Source organism: Macrosteles quadrilineatus, unplaced genomic scaffold (assembly GCF_028750875.1).
Source record: "Macrosteles quadrilineatus isolate MER2022 unplaced genomic scaffold, UCM_ALF_1.0 Scaffold_2__2_contigs__length_208266976, whole genome shotgun sequence".
NCBI lineage: Eukaryota > Metazoa > Arthropoda > Insecta > Hemiptera > Cicadellidae > Macrosteles > Macrosteles quadrilineatus.
The window spans coordinates 97094407-97119991 of record NW_026542595.1 but is presented as its reverse complement, the minus strand read 5'-3'; the positions used below and the strand labels follow the sequence as shown (position 1 = coordinate 97119991).

The following is a 25585-nucleotide window of genomic DNA, read 5'->3' as shown; positions in this document are numbered from 1 at the left end:
CAAGACATCGAGTTGCTGTACGACAATTTCCTAAAGTATGGGTGTGGTGTGAAAGCTGGCACTTTTTAACAGCCATGGAAGTCAATGAGCAAGAGAATCGCGAGTGAGAGGTTCATCGGCTTTGCCACTAAAGGTGACAACGCAAAGGTTGAAGATAAGCAAGAGGCTGTTTGTTTTCGGGAGGCAATAGCACAGTTTCTCTTATTTATTCTATTGTTCTTCACCGCAAATATTATAGGTACAAGTGCTTACTTCTGTTAGTGACTTGTCTTCGTGTGCCTATTTAAACAAGGAAGAAAATAGGTACAAGAACCACATGCGATATAACTTAATTTATTGACCATGTGGTAAGCGACCAAAGATATAATAAAGTTCACTAAATAAAGAAGTAATTTTTATTAGCGGTTAAAAAACGGTTTCTCCCACAGCGGGTATGTCTAAATATCGTACACGGCTTAATTTTCTTAGCAATAAATTTTTATTATTTACTTTTTAATACCTAAAGTTAATCGTTCAGACTCAAATGGGAAAATTATTAACATCAGTTATCACTATAAAATATTTTACTGTTAAATGGCTGCTATAAATTGTACAATTTTTATATGCTATGGGCAATTGTGGCAATGAACCCGGGTCAATTATGGCATCTAAATCTTTATGCAAAGAATACATAAATAAATAAATAAATTAATTGCATTGCAACATGTGTTATGTGTAATATGCATCATGTCAGTTCATTTGGATGTCTTTGAAAACACCTGTTGCATTGATTACTCTAAGGCAGCTGATTATTTTTATTGTTTAATGTTGAAAGTTTTTAGGTTAGGGCTTTTTTACAAAGTGTAGTTTTAATTTTTGACCTTCTTATCTTGAAGGGCATGGATTCTTAGTTAACCCTTTGAGTGCCAACGTCCGGGGAACCGGACGTTTTTAAAACGAGCCAAAAGTGCCGACGTCCGGCCGACCGGACGTTTTTAGAACGAGCCAAAAGTGCCAACGTCCGGCTGACCGGACGTTTCGTAATGATCGAACAGTTGTCATAACAACCGAATGGATACTCGGATTCTTTTAACCCATATATTAACATTGAGTCGAAAGTTACTAGATGCGATACATCGATTTTCGTTGGTCGAAATATCGAAAATTCGATTTTTACAAAATTTTAACCTAAAAATCGCCAGATCGCGCTCGGCATTTTTAGCGCGACCTTCGGGAAAAATCATCGGCATTTTTTGAGCGTTACTTTTATTTCTCGCCTGGCACTCTAAGGGTTAAAGAATGTCGGGTGGCAAAGAAAATGTATCAATGGGTATCTAAATACAAGTTAGGGTTTTTTCCAGTGGATTCAGATTCGGATTTTGACGAAGGACTAGTGGTAAAAATTTAGGACCCAGACCCCAGCTTAAAAACACTTTCTGAAGTGTGAAATTGTGTAAAAAGTGTATAAAATGAATTTTTGGAGGATAATAATTGGGGGAAAAGCAATTCCAGTCCTAAATATTGACTGGAATATAATAATAGCCAACCAGCAACTAGCCTACAACGAAAATTGAAATCACATAGTCCAACAAATACATATTGATAGGTATCCACATATTTTACCAGGAATCACCCCGTTTTCTACATAATGTCCGAAAGCGATTTTCCGACACAATAAGAATGAAAATTAAACACAAATTTTAGCTACATCCTCCTTGGTCACTACTTCACTTTGAACTAACAACATGGAGTCATGGAGACGGTTCAAAACAAACAACTAACAACGAAACCACCAGCCAATCAGATTACTACACGAAAGAAATAATCTGCCAATCAGAAATCTGTACAATTACATCATCTGTTGATCTGTTTTACCACAAACCAAAACAATAGCAATGCAGTTGCAGTGACAGGTCACTGTACCACAATTACCCCTAGAATTCCCTCAATTTAACCTGAATTCCCTCTGTATTTCTCGTAAAAACCCGTTTTTAATAGCAAAGTACAGCAGTTAAGATTTTAACATGTAGATCTTATGAACACTCACTTGTTGAGAAAAAAATAATCGTTGATTATGAAATGAAACTTTTCTAAACTAACCAAACCAACCAAACTTGCTGTACGATTCCCAGAGGAGAAAATAATAGTTCATTATGAAATGAAACCGTTCTAAACTAACCAAACCAACCAAACTTGCTGTATGATTTCATAAATCGGATTTATAAGAGAACTCGTTAGCTAGATATACAACCAAACAGTAAAGTACAAACCATGAAATTAAATAACAAATTATGTTACATAATCTAATCTAATCTAACCTAACCTAACCCAACCCAACCTTAATATTAATGTTTAAATCACATTTAATGTCAGAAAAGGAATGTGAGGTAGATAGGTCGGACTTTATGCGGATTCGTGACTATATTATTTCCTTTGAAGTGAGGTTAGATTAGGTAAGTTAAAAGTAAGGTTATAATGAACCGACTCATTAATTTATGCAACTTCCAGACTGTTTTTGCACAATTAAATAGTGGGTGAAACACAATGAAATAACAAAATGCTAGCGCATTTTTGATATCGTTATTTCAGTGTTTCACCCACTATTTTAATTGTGCAAAAACAGTCTGGAAGTTGCATAAATTAATGAGTCGGTTCATTATAACCTAACCTTTACCTTCCTAATCTAACCTAACTTCAAAACACTTAATACAGTCACGAATCCGCATAAAACCCGAAATACCTTCCTCACATGCCTAAATAAGAACTGATTATTTGGTTTCAAAAATCAAAACGAATTGATTTTGTTTCATTCCGCATTAGATCAATAGTATTAAACTGTTGTTTGCTCTTCTCTCTCAGTACGGACCCGTCCAGTCCAGATTGGATTCAGCGTTAAAAATACTGTAAGTAGACATATAACAATTAAATCATATCCCAATGTAAATACAGTAAATATTTGCCAATAATAAAGAAACCTATTAATAAATCAGATAGTAGACACCAGTGCACCCAATGTCACCAACATGAACTACTTTAAACACGATAAACGACTAACAACTTGTGTTGGTTAATTCCAGAGATATGTTTATTTAATTATTAATTCCATAATCCTTGAGGTGTTTGTTTTCTCTATGTATTCGTAACATATGTCTGCAGAAATATCGATACAGATTCGGTTCGATATATCGTTACAAAAATATTTTTATTTTCAATGTAAACAAACATGGAAATAGGTTATGATATTATACTATATATTTTATTGGTGTTTTGAATGTAAAAATGCACTCACGATCGGTGTACGTTTTTTAAGAACTTGAATAAATAAAACTATAAATATTCAAACAAAAGAAGACTGAAAACCTAACTTCACGTTTTTAGAGGATATCGTTATAGGCTATTCACACAGGGGATAGATGATACACCACTTTTATTGAACTGTTTAAATATTTTTTAAGCCATTTTTTGACTAAATATATAGGATAAAATAAACAAACAACTTTATTTTCACTTTGTTATTGTTTTTATTTATGGTACAATACAATTCTGATGGTCTTCTTCCTGTCACTGCCAGCTCTCTGCTCGTTGCTCGTCGTCGTCGGCGGCAAAGGAAAATACCCATTTATACAGACTAATTTCCCATTCTTGCTGGGTAATTGACTATAAATTACCCTTTTACCAGTTGAATTACCCTTTTCTCCCCATAATTAACCATGTTTTATCTCCCCCACCCGAAACCCCGAATTCCCACCGGCCCCCTAGTGAGTTGGGATTATTGTTTAAATATTTAATTAAAAATAAAAGGAGGTCTCGGCGCCAAAAAATTCTTTAATAAAGTTGTAGTATTGATGTCCTAGAATAGTTAAAAGTTATTTTAGAACGTTTAAGCTGGGGTCTGTGTCCTAAATAAGTACCAAAAATTCATTGATAGTGATTTGCCTTGGTTGGATGAAGATACCAAACCAAAATACATACCCTTTGCCGCAACTCAAGGCATCAACGAACCATATTTACAGCACCAAGGCGATAATCCTACAGAGTTGCATACTCTCATGCATATACTTGGGGAAGAGTTTTGGCAGATGAACTGTGTCGAAACAAATGATAATGATTATGCTGAGAAGAAAATACGCAATGAGAGGAGAACCAAGCTTAAAAGTGATGTAAAATGACAGAAATTAACTCCAGACGAACTGCTTTATACATAAATATGGGCCAAACACTCTAAAGCTGTATTGGTCACATAGCAAAATTTTAGAGACCGCTGTTTTCAGCCAAGCAATGACCTTCGAGAGGTTTACCGCCATCTCCAGATTTCTCTGTTTTTAAGACGAGGATGTTGAACAAGATAATGACGACAAGATGAAGAAAATCAGACCAGTTATTCGTCAATAAAAGACAAAATTTATTTAAATGTTTGAGCCTGAAAAAGACCTTGCACTTGATGAGACTCTGCTCAAAATGCGGACAAGGCTTGGAATCATTCAATCCAATCCAAAGAAAGGGACACGTTTTGGTGTTAGGTTTACGAGTCGTCCTCAGGATATTGTAGTAGGTTTAAAATTATGTAGGAGCGGATAAGGTTGACGAGCAAGTGAATCCGTGGTCCTATTGAATTATTGTAATTAATATTGAATTATTGCAAATTATTGTACGGTAAACTTCTTGACAATGAGACTTGCGCAGTAGGAACAGCATTGCCAACGAGAAAATGTGCAACGGGTATTTACACTAACCAGAAACAAGGAGAGGCTATCATACGTTCTGTGAGATGAGTTTTGTCAGTGAAATGGAAGGACAGAAAAGATGTTCACACGCCCTTCACGCTACATGAAGAAATAGACAAACAGATTTCTAAAGTATTTAGACTGGCAGATTCTGATGTAGATGTGAAAAAACCAAAGTGCGAGATAGACTACAATCATGGTATCCTTGGGATCGACAGGCAAGAACAAGTCCTTTCTTCGTTCCCCATCATGCGTAGGCTAATAAAACATTACAAGAAGATTTGTATACTTGATAGATATGGCATTTTTTAATTACTTTTGCCTTCACAAGAAGATAATTTTTAAAAGTAAAATTATCTTTCAAATATTATAATTTTGTTTAACGTTTTATCAAACTGTATTTAAATATTTGTGGACTTACATGTAAATATAGCACATATTTCAACAAATAATGGGGTTAAAAAACTATTTTGACACATAACATAGCTTTTATTTTACAGCCAATATTGTAATAAACTGCAAAGTGATAAAGTTGTGTTGCCATGGAGACTAGATATCAGATATCACCCAAAATGAGCTGTGGTAAGGTAAAACAACACGTTATTTTAATGTTATTACTTAGAAAAGTAAACCACTTTTGATAGTGATAAAGTTGTGTTGCCATGGAGACTAGATATCACCTAAAATGAGCTGTGGTAAGGTAAAACAACACTTTTTAAAATGTTTTTACTTAGAAAAGAAAACCACTTTTGATATTTCTACGTTGGGAATCAATTAAACTTTATAATAATCAAATTACCACTATTTTGTGGAAAGTTTTACTATGAACAAAATGGTAAAATAATTAATTATTGCGAATTATGTACGACGTACTGACAGATCTGATTTTCAAAATAGGCAATAAAGGTAGTCCTGTAAAATGTCTATTCAAAAAACAACAGCAAATCATAGCATTAAAATGTAAGCCGCTTAAACGGTTAAATCAATTGGACAACTAGAGCCAGAGCATCCAGATGTCGCTCCTACACCATCACAACATAAAAAATCAACTACAGCCATCCACAGGTGTTTTCTATTATGTTAGAGGACTACCTGATTCAGTCAAGCAAGCTTCAATATGACCAAGCGTGTAAATTAGGTAAGGAAACAAATCCCTATTTTTTAAACCGAAATAAATAGAAGTATTCTGTACGTGGTATTGATTGTTAACAAAGGTTCTGCAATTTCTTACATAAAAAATATGTTTTAACCTTAACAGGGTAAGGGTGAGACTTGTGGTTGTGATGCTAATTGCAACGAACACAGGACCTAATGGAATAATCACTTTGTTTGAGAAGAGAATACAACAGCCACTGCAGGCTTCTGCATTTGAATGAATTACCGTTGAGAAAGATTATGGTTGCTCTTGATGGCCCAACTTCTGGACCAAACACATTTAGCGGGACAATTGGTAAACAGCCAGGTGGCTTACCCTGGCAAATCGAGGACTTCGTTTGTATGTAGCCATAGATGATCCATGTCTCAGCCAAGAAAGCTTGCAGAGTTCATAATAAAGGTCAACATACCATCGTTGCTTTTCAATAAGTTTAATCCCAAAATCTCTAAGGCTTCCATTCATTTTTTCAATTCGGGTTCATTCCTTATTCGGCTGGGTGGGCATATCTGCGGAATCAATTTCATCATCTTCATCAACTGCGTCATTATTACTGCATTATTATTACTGCATTATTACTACTGCATCATTATTACTGTGTTTAAATTGGCTTTGTTCTATTTTGTCTTTGATTCTCTATTTTTGTGTTATTTATGTGTCACATTAATTGTACCTGCACCTGAATCAACATAAATTATTTAATCTAGTTGTTATTATTGCATGTAAGCGGCTTTTACAGAAAAATGTATCATAATATTCTGTATACTTAATCAAACATATTTTGTAAAATGGCGATTGCCGTATGTACGAATAAATAAATAAATAAACATCGATCACTTATGGGAGTTTAAATTGTACTCCTTCATTTTAATAAACAACTGACCTGCTTTTGCAAAGCAACCTTTGTTTGGTTTGTAATTGCTTTCATTCAACAATCTCCCTTTTTTCTCGGAGGTATATATTTTTTAAATAATTGATCTTTTTTACAATAGCATCTGGTCGTAGGCTTTGCTCATCATCTATAATCTTCACGATCCACGATTCTCGGTTACAGTTTGGAGATTTATCGTTGAAACAAACTTTTAACTGAAGAGGCCTATTGCCAAACTTCTTTAAAGCAAACTCGTTTTTCATTCTGGTTTCTGAACAGTGTTTTAACTTGTAGTTACATATAACCAATGAAATAATGATATAACTAGTAGTTAAATGTTAAACTTTGTAGTTCTCACAAAATGAGGATTTTAAGTACACAAATAATTTACTGACTGTAGGTCTAAGCTTTACGTATAACTAATGAAATAGTGATATCACTAGTAGTTAAATATCAAATTTAGTAGTTTTTACAGAATGAAGATTTTATGTACACAAATAATTTACTGACAGTAGGTCTAATCTAAAGAATCAACAACTCAATCGTTTTTTCGTTTCTTTTGATGTTCAGGCATTGCTTTATGGTTCATTGATGATGCTTCACACTCTTCACTGGGCAACTTGGTCATTAGATGGATCATATTTAATCCAAACGCATCCAGTTCACTGCTCCCTTATTGTATATCTTCTTCTTCGTCACCACAGACCACTTGCTTGCCCTTGTGATCTGGCACACAGCTGATATTCGGCTGGGTGGGCCTATCTGCGGGAATTATTTCATCATCATCATCATCAACTTCGATCACTTCAGCGGGAGTTTTAATTTTCCTCCTTTATTTTAATAAACAACTGATCTGCTGTTGTAAACCAAGCTTTGTTTGGTTTGTAATTGCTTTCATTCAACACTCTCCCTTTTACTTGGAGATATATATGTTTTTCAAATAATTGATCTTTTTTACAAAAGCGTCTGGTCGTAGACTTTGCTCATCATATGAACTTCACGATCCTCGATTATAGTTTGAAGATTTGCCGTTGAAACAATCTTTTATTGAAGTAGCCTATCGGCAAACGTCTTTAAAGCAAACTCGTTTTTCATTCTGGTTTCTGATTAGTGTTTTAACTTGTAGTTACGTATAACAAACGAAATAATGATATCGCTAGTAGTTAAATATCAAACTATGTAGTTCTCACTGAATAAAGATTTTAAGTACAGCAATAATTTACTCACAGAGAGTCACAGAAAGAGAAAGAAGATGGGACACAACACAGAGAGAACAACACACACACTTGAAAACTACGACAACGTTCTCTCATGGCAAAACGTCAGCCGATTCAAACATTCATACACCCTGGTACAAGAACTGACATCATAATGCCCGGGTGTATGGACTACAAGAAAGTCTACGTGGGGTGGATAAACGCCGACTGTTATTACCCACTCGCTAGGGTAAACCGTCACATTCCATTGTGTTGCGAAAAACACAGTGTGCCATATATGCAATAACGAGGTTCGAGTTCATAAACAATGGACCGATCCGTCCACGCCGCCAAAATAAACGCAAAAACTGAGGATGGACACCAATTAGTATTAGGGAGTTTGGCAAAACCTTTACATTAGTTTTAGGAAATAAAAATTTAAATTGTGTACCCGGGGTAACAAAACCAAGATTTGAACAGGATGGACACCAATTAATACTAGGGAGTTTGGCAAAACTTTTAAATTAGTTTTAGGGAAAAACAGTTTAAATTATGTACCCGGGAGTGACAAAACTAAGATTTGAACAATTTTACGTACAGACACGACAACAAGGAGGTAGAACTTCCATGGTTGGCTACCACTGTATAAGGCGTTGGTTGGGGCCTTATAGTGAAGTAGCTATATTCTCGGTGGAACATCACTGGACCTCGGCAGCGAGGAAGACGAAAGCGGGTATTCCGAATTCGGGGTTCACTAGGCACAACAGAATATGTCCAAAATACAGAACAACGAAGAAGAGGAGCGGACAGATGGTGACGGCGACGAAGATAAGGGCCACGACGAGGAAGACGACGAGAAGACGGTATGTGGCGACAGTAAGGTGCGGCTAGGTAGGGACGATGACGAGACGGCCGGGGGGGGGGGGGGGAGCGTCGGAAGGGTTATAGGAGTAGAGGAGAACCACAGAGGCAAAGGAAACGACACGAATACTGGGTGCGACAAGAGCACCGAGAGCGGCCTAGACGCGGGGGGTTCCGACGACAGAATGGTCGTTGGCACAAGTAATGATGATGCATTTGGCATATGTAGCAGTTGATCATGGACTTCCAACAGTTGACAATTGACAACGATGCTGTATTGATCAATTTGATCTCCAAGACAGACCTAGCAGACACGATTGTAGTAGGGGCGGACAGTACAGATTACTACTATATACTCAATTTGAATGAATTAAAGTGGGCGGACGAAATCTTGAGTACGACGGGGGCTACAGTTGTTTCGACGGCGAGCTGCGTATACGACAAGAGATGGACCGCACGGGCGTTCTTCCCATTTCAGTACAAAGTGGGAACCTGGTCGACCCAGCTAGTCAAATATGGAGAGAGTCACAGAAAGAGAAGGAAGATGGGACACAACACAGAAAGGACAACACATACACTTGAAACTTTTTGCCTTTCGAAAGATTGGTACATTTTTTTGGTTTTTTGGAGTTTTTATAATTTTTATTTCTATTCAGTTTTTAGTGTTTCATTTGATTCCTTTTGAAAGAAAGGTTTGGAAATTTTTTCAAACAAACTTAGCCCTCAAAGAAGAGTGTTAAGCTAAAAATACGAAATTCATAACTGGGACCACTCTTCGGAGGGAAATAGCAACAACGACTCAAGCATTCAACTTTGCCGATAGTAAAATGGCGGTCCAAGCGAATTCCCTTGGCCACAATGTACAAACTCATCGAGATTCCTACAGACTTCCAGATGAAGCTATTCAGCTGGCAAAGATCAGTGTGTTACTTCATGCAACAGATGGTAAAATAGTTTGGACAAACTCAACAGGTTCGTATACATGTTTATATTGCTGAACAAGACAAAGCTACAGAAGATAATAGTAATAAGCAAACACATTTGAAAAATATAGACTTCAGCGACAATTGTGCTTTACAAGGTGAAAAAAGTCAACAACGGAGAAAACGGCACAGATTTAAAATACACAAGAACGAAATATCAAACCGTGGGAGTAAAGGGAAAAAATAAAATAAATAAATTGTATGTACGAGCAAGACAGTTTTGGGTGTCATTTCCCAAACGAAACGATAGAGAGACATGTGCCTGTGTGAAACATGAGCATTTGGAACTGTTTATCAATGCACTTAGGAGGGGAAAAGTCATAGAAATCAAGAGCGCTTCCGAGGTTTTAAAATCAACCGTTTGCTCAACAAAAACAAGGTTGCGCCAAACCACGAAGGTGGACAGAGAAGCAGTCAACTACGAGGGTTCAAAAGGGCGATTGTTGACAAAATCGAATGTTCTCCCGCGAGCTTATAAGATGTCCAGAATTTAAGAATGGAATTAAAAAATCTGTTATTGTTGGTAGTTTAGGTTCAATTAGTTCATTGGGAAGTGTATGAAACAGCTCAATCTGAAAAAGCCATGCGCGGTGATTTTCGCCAAGATGATTTGACAGAGATCACTAAAACTGAGGTCGTGCTCGACAAAACTGCATTCTACTACTCTGGTTGTGATCATATTTCAGGAACAATCATGCCAGTAATGGATTTCGTAAATGTTCAGCATGATATTGCTACAGTCACCAGCTTTTGTATCAAATTTATGTATTTAAAAAATAAATTCACATCAAGAAAACTGCCCCCCGCATAGTAATTGATTTTAGTCAAGTTTTACTCCAATCGATCATAAAACGTTGGTGTTAAATTCTCTATTGAAATGTACTTAAGAAGGATGTACGATTTTGCAACAATCCGAAGGCTTCCACCGACTGTGCGTCTATCTATGTTGCAGTCATTTCATGCACATGATATCTGGTGACTTGCTCTCAGCGAATGGCCTTAGTACCAATTCCCGGTTCAGCAATGTAAATGTTGAAAATAATTTTAAGCAGGTAAAAGAAATTCTCTATCATTTCAGCCTCTGGATTGCTTATATATTATTTATTTATTTAAAAGAAATTATTTTGGACCATCAAACCATTGTGCAGAACTTACATTAAACATTCCTAAGTTTACCTGTAATCACCCTGATAAATCCTGATAACGTCAACAAGAACAAGTTTAGGCTTATAAGAAGCTGGTGATGAAAGAAGTATAAGTATGAAAGAAGGACGTTAAGTAAGTGTGTGAAAAAAAAAACAGAAAAAACGCAAAACGTTCTTTAATACACTGTACTTGATGTAGTTTCATAGCGTATGTAATCCTGCATTACCGTAGCGATAACGGTTCATAACACTTTTCAACCACCATTATAAAAGAGTAGAGTAAACAAAAATATAAATATAAAACAATAAGTTATAGAGAATTGTAAAAAATTATGTAGCATAACAATGTAGAGTAATATTTACAGAAATCGAAATAGGAACATAAGTAGCAATACTCTAATTATCGACGATATTGGTTTCTAATTTATAAAAGTGTGAAAATCGTTAAAATAAATAAAGAAGACAAAATGCCTCCTAAAGAAGATATGCAATCTTCTTTCAGTTTTCTAGGCGTTACTATAGAAAATAACATTGCCCATTAATAAAGAGCAAACGATTCAAAGCTTAGGAATCACTTGTAAATCGACATTTTACTTTCAGATTGGACCAGATGGATAAAAAAAATGAAGGATCCAGCAGGGGAAAGTTGATTGACCCAAGACACCTAAAACGTACAGTTAGAAACAACTGTGTGTTGTTTGCCAGGTAACAAAATAAGCTTGAAAAAAGCTTTCTACAAAGACTTGCTACAAGTGTAGAAGGGCAAGCTTGTACACTTGCTTCAAACTTGTACGTTTGAAGTTGCGTTTATTTTTATGTAAACTTTTAGGTTACTATACAGAGTAGGTTTTATATGTTATGTTGATTTTATTATGTTTATAAACTAATTTTAACTTACTGTCATATTTATACTTTCATTCAATATTTAATGCTAATACGCACAGTGAAAATGCATTTTACTGTAATTATACAAATATTAAGTACATTAATGATCAAGTTTATTTACTATGATAATTGTGTTTATTTATGTATTTTATTTAATTTATTTATTGTTTTATTTATTATGATAATTGTTGACACCAGTTGTTTTCATTATAAACTGATATTGAAGTGCTTCACACTCTTCACTGGGCAACTTGGCCATTAGGTGGATCATATTTAATCCAAACGCATCTAGTTTACTGCTCACTTCTTGTTTATCTTCTTCTTCTTCATCACCACAGACCACCATATTTCCCTTGTGATCTGGTAAACAGCTGGTATTCGACTGGGTGGGCATATCTGCGGGATCAATTAATTTCATTATCTTCATCAACATCGATCACTTCAGCGGGAGTTTTAATTTTCCGCCTTCATTTTAACAAACAAACGATCTGCTGTTTTAAGCCGAGCTTTGTTTGGTTTGTAATTGGTTTAATTCAACACTCTCCCATTTTCTTGGAGATATATATTTGTCAAATAATTGATCTTTTTTACAATAACATCTGGTCGTAGGCTTTGCTCGTCAGCGATAATCTTTTCACCACTCTATGATGTTTTTGACTGTATTACATACGTTAATTGGTGGCTGAAAGTTACGTTTTGCTGGCCATGCCAGCTGTCATCGTAATTTGGGGACCGAGCAGGTTTTTACAGGCCGGGGCCGCAATATCAGCTGTCCGCTTACTTACTTAAAACATGAATGCATTTTAAATACACAATCAAAATCCATAGCATTGCAATAGAATTGTGTTATTATCACCGTTGCCTAGCAACTATTTATTTTTATTTTTGCTGATTCCTCAAATTATTTCTTCACATAACCTTAAAGTTGTAGTTGTGTTGACTATCAGTGTGCATTATTATAGTGGTGAATAGTGGTAATAGGGTATAGTGTGGTGAAAAATAGCGTTCGTACCACGGACCGAAATGGTTTTGCAGCTCTCGATCAATTTAAGTTCTCGACTTCGTCTCGAACTTAAAAGCTATCTCGAGCCGGCAAAACCTAATTTTCGGCCCTAGGTACGAAATATACTATTACGATCCTCGATTCTCAGCTCCCATAACTCAGCTCATAATGCTGAACAAATCCAAGGGGAGCACCGCGTACTCAGAACGCTGTGTGAAAGCAGCAAGCAGGTCTCTAGCTCACATCCCCAAGATCGAAGAAGTCATAGAGAGGCTCAAGACATGCTCCACTGATAAGGCCGGTGACTTGAGGGAATTGGTAGGCGACATCATACTGGTGACCCAATCAAGAGAATCTCAGAAGGCCTTCTTTCCGTTTGCACTCATGTACAACAGACTCACTATATAATGGAATGTCTCAGCTAGAGTCAGCTGTTCAACGTGCAAGGTGTTTCTGTGCCTCCAGGAAAAAAGAAACCGTTTTAAGTTATATCATGTATTACGTTATCTAACGGTCATCTTTGAAAACATATTTTCCGATAACATTGACCAGTAATAGGTTGTTTCACATTTGTAAATTGTTATTAAATTATATAACTAGTGTTGTGTAGTCATTTCCTTGGTATTTATTAAAGAACATTGGCAAGCTACTAACAGCTTACAAATTACTATTGGGAATTATGTATTACCTTCATTTTTTTATTTTCAGTTTTCATGATACATGGGAAGAATAAAAATCGGCACCTTCACCTTGCATGTCATTTTGTAGGAGCTGATAAAAGTGTCTCCTAAAATAAAATAATGTTTGCGGAATGCGTACTTAAAAACAATTAAAACTGCCCATTGAAAAGAGGAAAACCGTAAACTAAAGAGCTCCAAACAATGGCAAAAGTTATAATGACGAAAGATTCTAAGATAGTATAGAGTACAAAAAGAGTTCAAGTTTTTTGTTTCATAAGTTATGAATGAGATGTTACGGCAAATTTAAGTTCGATGGCAAAATGTACTTAAACATGTCTGTAAAAGAAGTCACGCCGAGTTCCTACCGAAGAGTTACATGACGTTGGACGATCTTCTTCCTTTATTCACTTTAGTTCACCAAGATTGATTATCTGAGCAATCTTTAGTATAATACATTGTCTTGCGCACGAGGAAGTCTAGATTGTTTTTTAAAAACCCACCATCAAATGGTCGGTCGCATCAAGTTGGATTTTATTTTACCAATCGTTTTGGCCATTCCAAGAAAAGGCTAGAATCTCTCCATCGGAGAGGACCAAGGCCATATTATATAGTTCCTCTTGGCCTGGAGTAAAAACATGGGTTTATAAGTCCACACTTTTCCAGGCGATAAAAGTCACTGGATTCAAAGACGAAAAATTCCAACGCCCAGCAATGACAAATGAAATAGGAACAATCCTCCAGCACTGTGCGAGGAGACTCATTGCTTCATTGTTGGAAAACAACAAAACAAAAGAAGTAAAATACGTGAGAATATGGATCGAGCTCGTAAAGGAAGACTACAACGCCCTCATTTTCAAGCATGCCAATAAACACTTGGATGGAAATAAATGGAACAAACCGAAGACGTTTCCTTAGTAGTTGTGTTATGAGCAACCTGCGCTGGGTGCAATTGATGTGCAGTGATGTGCCAGACCACCCACGGTGGCACCTCCCCCCCCCTCCGCCCTGCACCTCCCCCCTGCAACTCCCCCTCCCCCTTCACCTCCCCCTCACCCATCCCTGCACCTCCCCCTGCACCACACCCTCCCCCTGCACCACCCCTCCCCCTGCACCTCCCCCCCCCACTGCACCTCCCCCTCCCACTGCACATCCCCCTCACCCTGCACATCCCCCCCTAGTCATCCTGCACCTCCGGATGTGCCAGACCACCCACGGAGCGAAGTGCTGGTGGCTATCCCTTTGAAGCTTCGATACAATGGAAAGCAATTATCGGCGGCGCTCTCTTTGATGTTTCGATACACCGGCACATCCTGGGATGTGCTATACCTCCCACGGAGAGAGGTGTAGTCGGCTATCCCTTTGATTTTTCAATACAACGGAAAGCAATTAGCAGCGGCACTCCCCTTGATCCTAGGATACAAAGAAATCCACTTAACGGGTGATTGAGCGATCCATTAGTAAGACCATTACATTTGACGAAGGTGAGCAAATCTTGACAAGTATCTAAAAAGCTTTGTTTAGTTCACTAACAAAGGAAACCTTCTAGAACGTTCCGTCGATTGACGCCGACAAAGTAACAAGTGTTGTTTACCACTGGATCTTCGTGGAAGATTCCACCCTCCGTGTGTCGTGTCTGCCTTTTGCCACAAGAGCTTCAGTTAGGGGTTGGAGTTCGCTGTGTGCAGTTGTTAGTTTCTTAGCTACCACGCTCAACGGAAAAACAGTGAACAGTGTTGTGCAAGTGTTTGTTTGGATTAAATCGTAAGTACTAGAGTTAATATTAATACATAATAAGTGTATAATAGTATTACTACACATTTTAGGAGATTTAACAATTATAATAACTGTCTTTGGCATATTGTGTAATCATCGAGTCAAAGGCAGTGTTTATTTTTTAAGAGTCTATTTCATTTAAAAAAAATATTTTAATATTATTGTACTTTAAACAAATTGAAATCCAGTAAAATCAGTTGTAATTATTTTACATGTCTTTATCATATTGCATAAACGTCTAGTCAAAGTCAATGTTAATTTTCTGTGAGTCTATTTTGAATAATATTTTAATATTGCTAATTTATTTTATTTTTAAGATAAATGTATATTATTAAAAGAAGTAATCCTGTCTGTAATACGAGACGTTATCATATTGCAAAATCATCGAATCACATTAAACGTTCCTATGTTTCTTTGAACAATATTTCTAACACATATACATTAAAAATAAGTTCAATTTTTTTCAATTCAATTCAATCAATTTCATTCATGCAATTCTTAAATTAATTACATAATCCCATGTGCCATGCAAAGCACGCGCGGGATGAAAAACACATTTCATTTTCTTGTTTCTGGCAGCAAACAGTTCATTTTTCCTTCTTTGTAACTTTAACAGAACAGTGAGTAGACATTTCCTATTGCAACAGTTTTAATCATATAAATAACACTTATGTTATAAATAAACAAATTAGAATGATTTAATAAGAACGCGGTTTTTAGAAAGACAATAAATTCTACATGCAAATATAAATAGTTATTTATCTAAAACAAAGCTAAAAATAAGTTACAGATTATTTATGCTATATTATGAATGATAGGAAACAACAAAGCTTTTGACTTTATAAAAATATAATATTAGTAAGATTAAAAATAGTTTGTTGTGTGTGTGTGCGCGTGTGTGTGAGTGCGCGTGTGCCTGTGTGCGCGCGTGCGTGTGTGGGTGTGCGCGTAATTTCTTTTTTTTACTTAAATGCTATTTTTTTTTTGAATATGTGACATTGGTTCAGGACAGGTTTAGCTCAAATTTTAGACTACACTGGCATAATCAAAGATATTATTTAATTTTTTTATGAATAATTAATTATTATTTCTGTCGCGTGTCTTGCTGTAGATGAACGGAGACGTACAATCACCACCACCGGCGACGTACCTCGGTCCAAACGTGTGTCCCGTGTGCGATCGACCATTCTCGTGTCATGAACACGCCCTGCACCATTATCGCAGGTCCACCTACATACCGGTGGATACGTGTGTGAATGTTGTGACAGGACGTTTTCTTGTCATGATAATGTTCATTGTTCGGCAGCACTATGCGCTGACTCACGCGTCGCACTGTGGTCCGTTACCAACTCCGCCGCACTCACCATCAACGGTTTGAGTCGCCGGAGATTGATGATGACGTCATTGTCATTGACGACGATGACGACAATGCATCGGGGACGATCGAGGAGCTGCTCGACGTGCCTATGCTTACTGATATTCAGCTAGAACCTGAAGGTTTGTATATTAATAAGATAAAAAAATAAAATAAATAAACAAAATAAAGTTAATCGTATGCATTTATTCGTTTTAATGACCGATTTTTTTTTACATTGACAGGATAGAATTATTCTTTTACATCTGAACGAGGAGAAGATTATTTATAAATGGCTCATAATTGAATTAATTTATAACTCCGCCGCACTCACCATCAACGGTTTGAGTCGCCGGAGATTGATGATGACGTCATTGTCATTGACGACGATGACGTCAATGCATCGGGGACGATCGAGGAGCTGCTCGACGTGCCTATGCTTACTGATAGTCAGCTAGAACCTGAAGGTTTGTATATTAATAAGATAAAAAAAAATAAAATAAATAAATAAAATAAAGTTAATCGTATGCATTCATTCGTTTTAATGACCGAATTTTTTTTTTTTTACATTGACAGGATAGAATTATTCTTTTACATCTGAACGAGAAGAAGATTATTTATAAATGGCTCATAATTGAATTAATTTATTTTAACAAAAAAACTCATTGCAAATAGGTCAAAAGAAAATATTTGAGGCGGGTCATAGCAAAACTGGCTAAGTCGGATTTTGGTCGAAAATGAGATAGTGGTTGTTCCATGATCTGTAAGTAGATCTGCATCTGAAAACACATCTCTTTTGTGCCAAAAATGGCTATTTATAATTTAAAAATCAGTTTGAAATATGGGAGTTGTAGCAAAACTCGCTGTTTTTAGCTTCGCGATTGAAGCAAAACTTGCTATTTTCAATCAACGAATCAGAGCGCTGCTATGAGGTCATGTGATCAAACAAAACAGCGCAACTTAGCAGACAAGCAGACTGCTCTAACCTATTACTGTAGTAGTGTGGAGTTTGATGTTTGTGTTAATGATTTTAACATTAATTTAAGTGTTTTCCCAGAATGGATAACTTAATTAAACCTTCGCCGAAAGGAAAAGGCAGAAGGAAAAAGTCTAGGCCTGAAGAATGGGCAAGAAACAAAAAGAAAATCAAAAGGTAAGCCACTATGAAATCTTAACCTTAAACTTAACCTCAAAACATTGTGAGGCCTCATGGCTTTGGTTTGTCTGTTACTTTTATTTAATTATTGTGAATAATATTACAGTGTTTAAAAAAAGAATTTGAGAAACTTAACTCCAGCAAAATCCTAAAATGGAATGTTTGTTTCAGGCATCAGGCCAAAGGATTGCCGCAGTACCCGGCATGTGATCACCGGGGGAAAAAAACATTTCGATGTAAAAACCTTAAAATGGAAGACATCAGGGAATTTCATAGCAAATTCTTTAAAAGTAGTGATAAAATTGTTCAAGACTGTTTCATCCTAAAGTATATCGAAGCAAAAGATCCAGAATGTAAGAAAATTGGAGGGAACAAAAGTAAAAGTGTTTCTATAAACTACTTTGTGACAGTGAAGCAGTGTAAAACCTTTCGTTTACAGGTGTGTCAGAAAGCCTTTTTAGGAATCCTTAATATTTCCAAAGACCGGGTCCAAAGAGTTGCTCGTAAACACTTACAAACTGGAGAGATGCCTGAAGAAACTCGTGGTGGTGATAGGATGACTCCTAAGTTTGCAGACAAAAAGGAATCTGTTCGAAACTTCATTGAACAACTTCAACACTCCAGTGAGGCTCATTACTGCCGTGGAAAATCCATTGTAAGACAGTATCTTCCAGGTAACCTTAGCATTGCTAAATTGTTTAAAATTTATAATGATATATCCCCTGATCATCTCAAAGTAAAGAGATCTTTTTTTCGCTATGTATTTACATTGGAGTACAATATTGGTTTTGGGATACCAGTAACAGACGCCTGTTCCACGTGTATTCGTTACAAAGAAGGACTAAAACTTGAAAAAGACCCTGATAAACGATCAAAAATCATGATTGACTATCGTATACACAAATTGCGTTCTAAAGCCTTTTTTAACAAACTTAAAGAAGAAAAAGAAGGCCTTGAAACATTCTCTTTTGATTGCCAAAAGAATTTAGTAATACCAAAAGTTCCTGACCAAGTTGCATATTATAGCCGTCAATTATATACCTATAATTTTACGGTTGTAAGGGGCTCATCGAAGAGCAAAATGACAAAAGAAAATACCATAATATATACATGGAATGAAAATGATTTTGCAAAGGGCTCAAATGAAATTTGTTCATCAGTATTTCACTGTCTTAATTTGTTTGATCTTTCAAAATGCAAAAAGCTAAGACTATGCGCTGACGGTTGTGGCGGTCAAAACCGCAATTCCACAATGATTTCTATGTGTTCATATTATCTGTTGAATATTGCACCTCCCAACATTACAGAAATAGAATTAGTTTTTCCCATCCCCGGACACTCATTTTTGCCCTCCGATAGAGTGTTCGGACGGATAGAAAAAGTACTTAAGACCATGCCTGTTATTAACAATCCACAGGAGTACTTGGATGTTTTTAACATGCATGGAACTGTTTACAAGCTAGGAACAGATTTCATCATCTATGATTGGAAAGAAGCTACAAAGGCCTACTTCAAACCGACTAAGGATTGGCACTTTAAATTTGCTCCATGCAAACGGTTTGTGTTCACCAAGTCTAAGACTGCGACAACAGTGTTTGTTAGAGGAGAGACGTACTATGCATCAAATTTGGGAAGAGGAAGATCACTCCTGAAAAAGGGGCAACAAATAAACAACATGTTGTTATCAGAAGTGCGACGTGGCCACCCAGTTAAAGCAGCAAAGGTTAAGGATATTGAAACCCTTCTTGTAAAACACTATGGTGAAAACTGGCGTGCTGTACCAGGTAACGATTTCTTGCAGAGGTTTCTGGATCATGCCAATATCGAAGATGATGAGGGTGCTCCTGAGGAAGAATTCTGTGAACCTCATGAAGAAGACGTCCCTGTGAGAGTGTGAAACAAACTGTTTGGGGACTGTTCTAGACCATTTTTACGCCTAACAAAATTGGGACATTTCAAAAAAATTTTGACGACAAAATAGTAATTTTTAAACCTTTTGTGAGTTAATAAAATAGATTGTTTAGCTATATTGTTTTATTTTATCATGATAATATCCATTAAACAATTTTAAGTGTAATTTTTCAGTGCAAAATTGAGCTAAATTCAAAAAGAAGGAGATAGGCCTACTACTTAAATTCTGTCACATTGTTTGAATATTTTATTTGGTTATAGCAAAACTGGCTATTTTAAACTCTTGGTTAAAGCAAAACTGGCTATTTTTATGTGTCATAGCAAAACTTGCTATGTCACTTTTTTAAACGGCTATAACTAAAAAAATAACCTAAATATATTACTTTTCTCTGCAAAAAAAATACCTAGGTATCTTAAAGAACAACTGGAAAAAAAATTGTAAACATTGTACCAGTAATAATTATTGTAGAGGTTTTTGGTGTTTCCTGTAAAATTTGGTTTTCTGGACATAGCCACTTTTGCTATGACCCGCCTCATTTATTTAAATATTCTTTCAAATAATACGACATTAACTATTCTGGGGATCGTTATTGTTTACTATAGAAGCTGAGACAGCCACATGTCGTTGCTGCATGGCGTCGTTCGGGAGCCGGCGTGAACTTCGGGATCATCTTCGGGTGACCCACCTCGTCAGCGTCTTGTCGACCCTGGACGAATGGGCCGGTCTCAGCGAGGACGAGGACGAGGACGAAGACACCAACGGGGCTCGTCAGATGCTCGTCGATAATGTTCGGGAAGGCAATAAGGATATGATTTATATATATATAAAAAAAAGATAAATTTAGTTAATAGAATAATGTTTTAATACAAGATTCTTTGTTATTCAGTTTATAACATGAATTTTATTTATAAATCAATTTATAAAATATTCTTTTCTACTCAGTTTATTATCTACAAAAAGAAATATTTATTTAAATTTTCTTCCAAAATAAATAGATTAATTATTTATTAATAAATTCATTCAATTCCTTTCAATTTAGTTTTTATAAAAAAAAATATCTTTATGATTGGATTTATTTCAATAACGATTGTTCTTTACAATTAGCTGCTATAAATTAACAATCGATTGAAGAAACTGATCATTTGATTTCAGAGAGCCATTCTGCTAGTATGCGGGAGGAGGCAGACAAAACGGCTGGTCCATTGTCAGGAATTATGTCACCCTCTTCTGTCGCTGCCACAGTTGACAATAATTCCAAAGGAGAAAGTGTCAATGACGTCGATGACGACAATGTAGACCACAACTCGTCACCCGACCATTCTATTATCGGTAATTATTATTTGTACTTAAAATTATATATATCTTATTTGTGAAAAAAGTCTTAATTATCTTAAACATAAATAAATCAAATCAATTAAACTTGTTTGTTTATCCAAGATTTAACGACCCCATCTCCCACCGGCGCTTCATCGGTGCCATCGCCGCCGCCGCCGCCACCACAGTCCCATCAACTCTGGTGTCCGTGGCAGCAGCAGCAGCAACAGACACCGACACCCCCACAGCCATCACCACCGCCCCCAGCGACGCGATTCGTTTGTCCGGACTGTGGTCGAGCCTTTGCCAGAAGATTTTGCCTTAGAAGACATATGGAGGCCAACTGTCCGGCAACGACATCCCTCAAGAGATTTCAGTGCCCTGAGTGCGGCCGCCAGTTCAAAACTGAGTACAGCATGAACAGACACTTGCGGTTTCACTGTAGGTCGAAGAGGGTGAAAATATGGGGCACCGAGAATTCTCCTCCACCACCCCCGCCGCCACCACCGACACCGCCTCCACCAACTGCAGGACCGTCCAATCAATATGGAGGCGGGGGCAGCCAAGGTATTAGTTACAGCCCTAGTGGTAGTGGTAGTGGTAGTGGTAGTGACGAACCGTCAGAAATTCCGGGGAATATTGCACCCGAGAACTTTGAAGAAGTCGAGACGGCGTTTCGCGGACGATTGAAAACATACAGATTACGTGACGAAGCGCCCTCTCGGCTTACTATCCCGGAGTTTCTGACTCAATTGTTTGAGGATCTTGTAACGCTTATGCACCGCATATTGGAACACGTGACAGCCGTAGAGACCAACCTGTGGTTAGATTGCGAATTCACGAACGTTCACGACTAAACGTGTCGACGCGCCTTTAAGACCAAGAATGTCACCGTTCTCCGGTCCACCGACATAGACGAACTGTGCAGTAATTTCTCCAAAAGTTGGTGGACAAAAAGGAGGCGTGTGAAATGAAGGGCTCGGGCTGGACCTTCGCGAGGATCATAGACATGGAGATCCGCGTCAATGTTTACCGACCTCTCGGAGGTAGCTCGTACGTCCCGTTACCCCAAAGCGTCGCTGCTAAAAAGGTCGTGATCAACGTGCTGAATGATCGGGATCAAAATTGCTTCATGTACGCCATTTTGTCAAAATTTATTCATAATCCCTATCGTCACCAGCTAAACACCACGGACTTTTCACCCGAGTTCCGTGCGCGAATTAATTTAGATTTTTCCCAATTAACTTTTCCTGTACGGCTGGAGTAAATCCCGACATTTGAGAAGAGAAACGTTGGAGTAAGCGTAAACGTGTACGGATTGGATCGGGTCCGGACTACACGGAGAGACGGCCAAACAACATCAAAGTACGAATACATTGTATATCCACTCCGTGTAGTAGACGGAGAACTCGATAACCATTTCGACCTCTTGTATCTGTCAGATGATGAAACTACACATTATGCACTGATCACAAACTTCGAGAGATTGGTCAGGAGCCAGATCACTCAACACCACGGTAGATTGTTCATTTGCAAGCGCTGTTTCGCTCATTTTGACAACACACCGACAGTTGACGGTAAACGGGGTGAGCAGCGACTTGCAGAACACAAGAAATATTGTTTAGACCATGCGCCGTTGCGCACCAATCTGGCCAGATCCCCCCTCCGGATGAAGATCCAGAAACACAACGAGGGGGAAAACCACATAAAAACAATAGACCGGATTCTGATCATGTCAGGACAAGGAAGGTTCACAGACCGTACGCGTACGCTTACTACGTTCGTGATAGCCACAGGTTAGGAGCCGATCAAGAGGACCACGGTAACACGTTTTCGGAACTTCGTCTCTATAGGGGTGAGAACGCTGCGCATCATTTTATGGAATCCATCAAGAAAGACGTCCGGCGTATAGGAGATGTTTTGTACAAAACACGCCGGACCGAACCACGATTAGATGCGCATATGTAAAAAACCATTCGTCGACGGTGACGGTGACGGCCGAAACGATCCAAAAGTTCGTGACCACCAACACTAACCCCCCCTACACGTTTCGAGGTGCAGCTCATCGGTCTTGCAATTTAAAATTCAAGGAGCAAGACACGATACATTGCTACTTCCACAATTTGAGCAATTATGATGCTCATTTTGTGGTAAGAGAGCTGGCCATAGACGGGGGTGACGTAAACGTACTCGCCAACACAGAAGAAAAATACATCTCCTTCAGTAAACGATTCGTACATGACGGTGCGAATCGTCACAACCGACTCACACTCAGATTTGTAGATTCTTATAGATTTTTGTCCCGAGCCTTGTCAAATTTAGTTTCCCTTACGCCAATAGAAAATCTTGAAATCACTAAATCCTTTTTTCCTGACGATGCTGACTTTGCATTAGTACATCGCAAAGGCGTTTTTCCATACGAGTACGTAACGTCAATCTCGGTATTGGACGAAAACGTGTTACCACCACAGGAATCCTTTAGAGACAGCCTACGCAAGGAGGACGTAAAAGAAGAGGATTATGCTCACGCCCGACGCGTATGGTCACACTTCAATTGCACAACCCTCGGAGACTACGCCGACTTGTATTTGAAAACAGACGTGTTGCTGTTGGCGGACGTCTTCGAGGGCAAAAAAGATAGTAACAAAATATGGTTTCAAAACCATCCATTTTAATCAGGGCCCTTACCAGAACAGTACAGAACCCCTCAATACAAAACCCTACAGACACAAAGCTTTAAGTTATCATGGAATTATAAAGACTGGTTCTGTATGTTGGTCAACTTGTTGACTGTGAAAGTGTTGATTGTGAAAGTAAAAAACTTTGCCTTTTGTCCCCAAAGAAAGGATATGGTTTTTATTCGCGTAGAGTACAAATCTGCGTGTGATTTATTTAAAAGACCATACTGATCTTCAAAACTCCAAATTTCATTAATCAAAAAGAAAAGATTAACATTTGGCCAATAAATAAAATCCAAGAAACATGTTGGTTTTTCCTTTAAAAAAAGAATAATTTGGCTGCCAAGCCATAGTAGATTCACTCATAATCAGACATAGCCTAACATGTCTGATTTTGCAACTCTGATTAATTAGACCCATATTTAATGTAAGTATTGTAAGTTAAATGTTCTACAGTTGGTTATTTTAAAATAATTTTAAAATACACATTAATAGGACTTATAGAACAACTGTATTATAAACAACAAGCGTGACATGTACAGTTAGAACCCAAGAGAAGCAAGTGTTCTAATATATCACGAGTGGCTTAAGGTGTTTTATGCAATTAATTTGTTGCATACGTTGCCTTGTCTACGAATTGCATAATTTTTATTTCAGCACTAATTCCGTCAAATGCCTTCTCATTGTTAAGTACTTCCATGATCTATTTTTTTTTAAAGTGGCTCCTGTGTACCTTAAAGTTTACTTGATAAGTTATGGTAACTTCGGCTTTGGTTTCGTGGATAGTAGTCCTATTTACAGAGGAAAATAATGTTGAGGTTGTGAGGTTAACATGTTGGGTTAAGGATGGTGGCTGCTTTTGACCTACTGTTGCCAGGGACAGGTTTAAAACCTATATCGAATGGAAAGTTGAGCCCGATGACTAAGACAAATGGAAAGTACGAAGCTAGAGTTATGGGCAAAACATATGGTAAGAAATATTATATACTTGGCTTTCGATTAGATAATAATAGTATAAATACATTGCCTTTTAGTAAAGCAGAACATATTTTTGGTGGGCATTTTCATATTAAACCGAATCCCCCTCCCCTTTAACAAATAATTCCATTTGGTTTATTTAGGTCACCTAGGCCTAATGAACATAACCTAACCTTAAATAACCTTCAACACAAGAATTGAAAGAGGTCGCGGCTACTAGTGTAACCTGCCTTTGGTCTACTCGAAGGGGAGGGGATTTGCCAAGCGGAAGTAGCCCTAAGACTCAACTGGGAACAAGGGTGGTCAATAAATATATTTATGATAATCTAGCCGTTGCAGTGCGCAGTAAAATGGTGGCCTCCTTGTAATACACAAGTTCCACATAAACTTGAATGCAGATATATCTAACATTCCTATGTTTACTATAACGTTTAATTGTGTATAAAAAAAAGAGGCTGTACTTAAATTAATGCTTTAGCACATTAACGGAAAATGAAGAGCTCAACTCGTCCGTTATTGGTTTGTGTAATGCTACTTTTGTAAAGGATAATCAACTTTGTTTTTATATTGGACAGACAGTGACTATTGGACGGACTAGTTATAGGAGACAATGAAACACCTTGCATTGTAAGTTCTGTCAATGACCACACATACACGACTGAGCCATGTCAATTCAAAGAACTTACTTTGGGTAATTTAAGATATTATTTAAAAAATATTGGGTAAAACTGAACTTTTACTACTTATGTTATTTTGACTTTTTTTAACCTTATTTACCTAAATTAAACTATTTTGAGCACTTTTTACATTTAACACTTTGGGGGAAACGCCGTTTTCACCCTCAAAATCGCGTTTAAAGTTTGCTAAAATTGATCGCGGGACGAGGTTAACAAGCCATTTTTTTACATTTCATTTCTGGTCTGGACAGCAGAAGGATGAG

The 25585-nt window shown here is 37.3% G+C and overlaps 1 protein-coding gene across 1 annotated transcript; it reads left to right on the top strand.

Annotated features, from left to right (window-relative positions):
* The first annotated feature begins 20306 nt into the window (after positions 1 to 20306).
* On the top strand, positions 20307 to 21846 carry LOC128984650 (protein SCAR-like). The gene is made up of 3 exons (XM_054403983.1): positions 20307 to 20472; positions 20828 to 21004; positions 21113 to 21846. The coding sequence occupies exons 1-3, from the start codon at positions 20307 to 20309 to the stop codon at positions 21844 to 21846; spliced, it is 1077 nt and encodes a 358-aa protein (XP_054259958.1).
* The last annotated feature ends 3739 nt before the right edge of the window (positions 21847 to 25585 follow it).

Excerpts from the sequence above, each read along its gene's own strand:
- LOC128984650 (XM_054403983.1), top strand. The coding sequence starts at position 20,307 with ATGGCGTCGTTCGGGAGCCGGCGTGAACTTCGGGATCATCTTCGGGTG. Across the intron at positions 20,473-20,827 it reads CGTCGATAATGTTCGGGAAG|AGAGCCATTCTGCTAGTATG; the intron begins GCAATAAGGATA and ends ATTTGATTTCAG. Across the intron at positions 21,005-21,112 it reads ACCCGACCATTCTATTATCG|ATTTAACGACCCCATCTCCC; the intron begins GTAATTATTATT and ends TGTTTATCCAAG.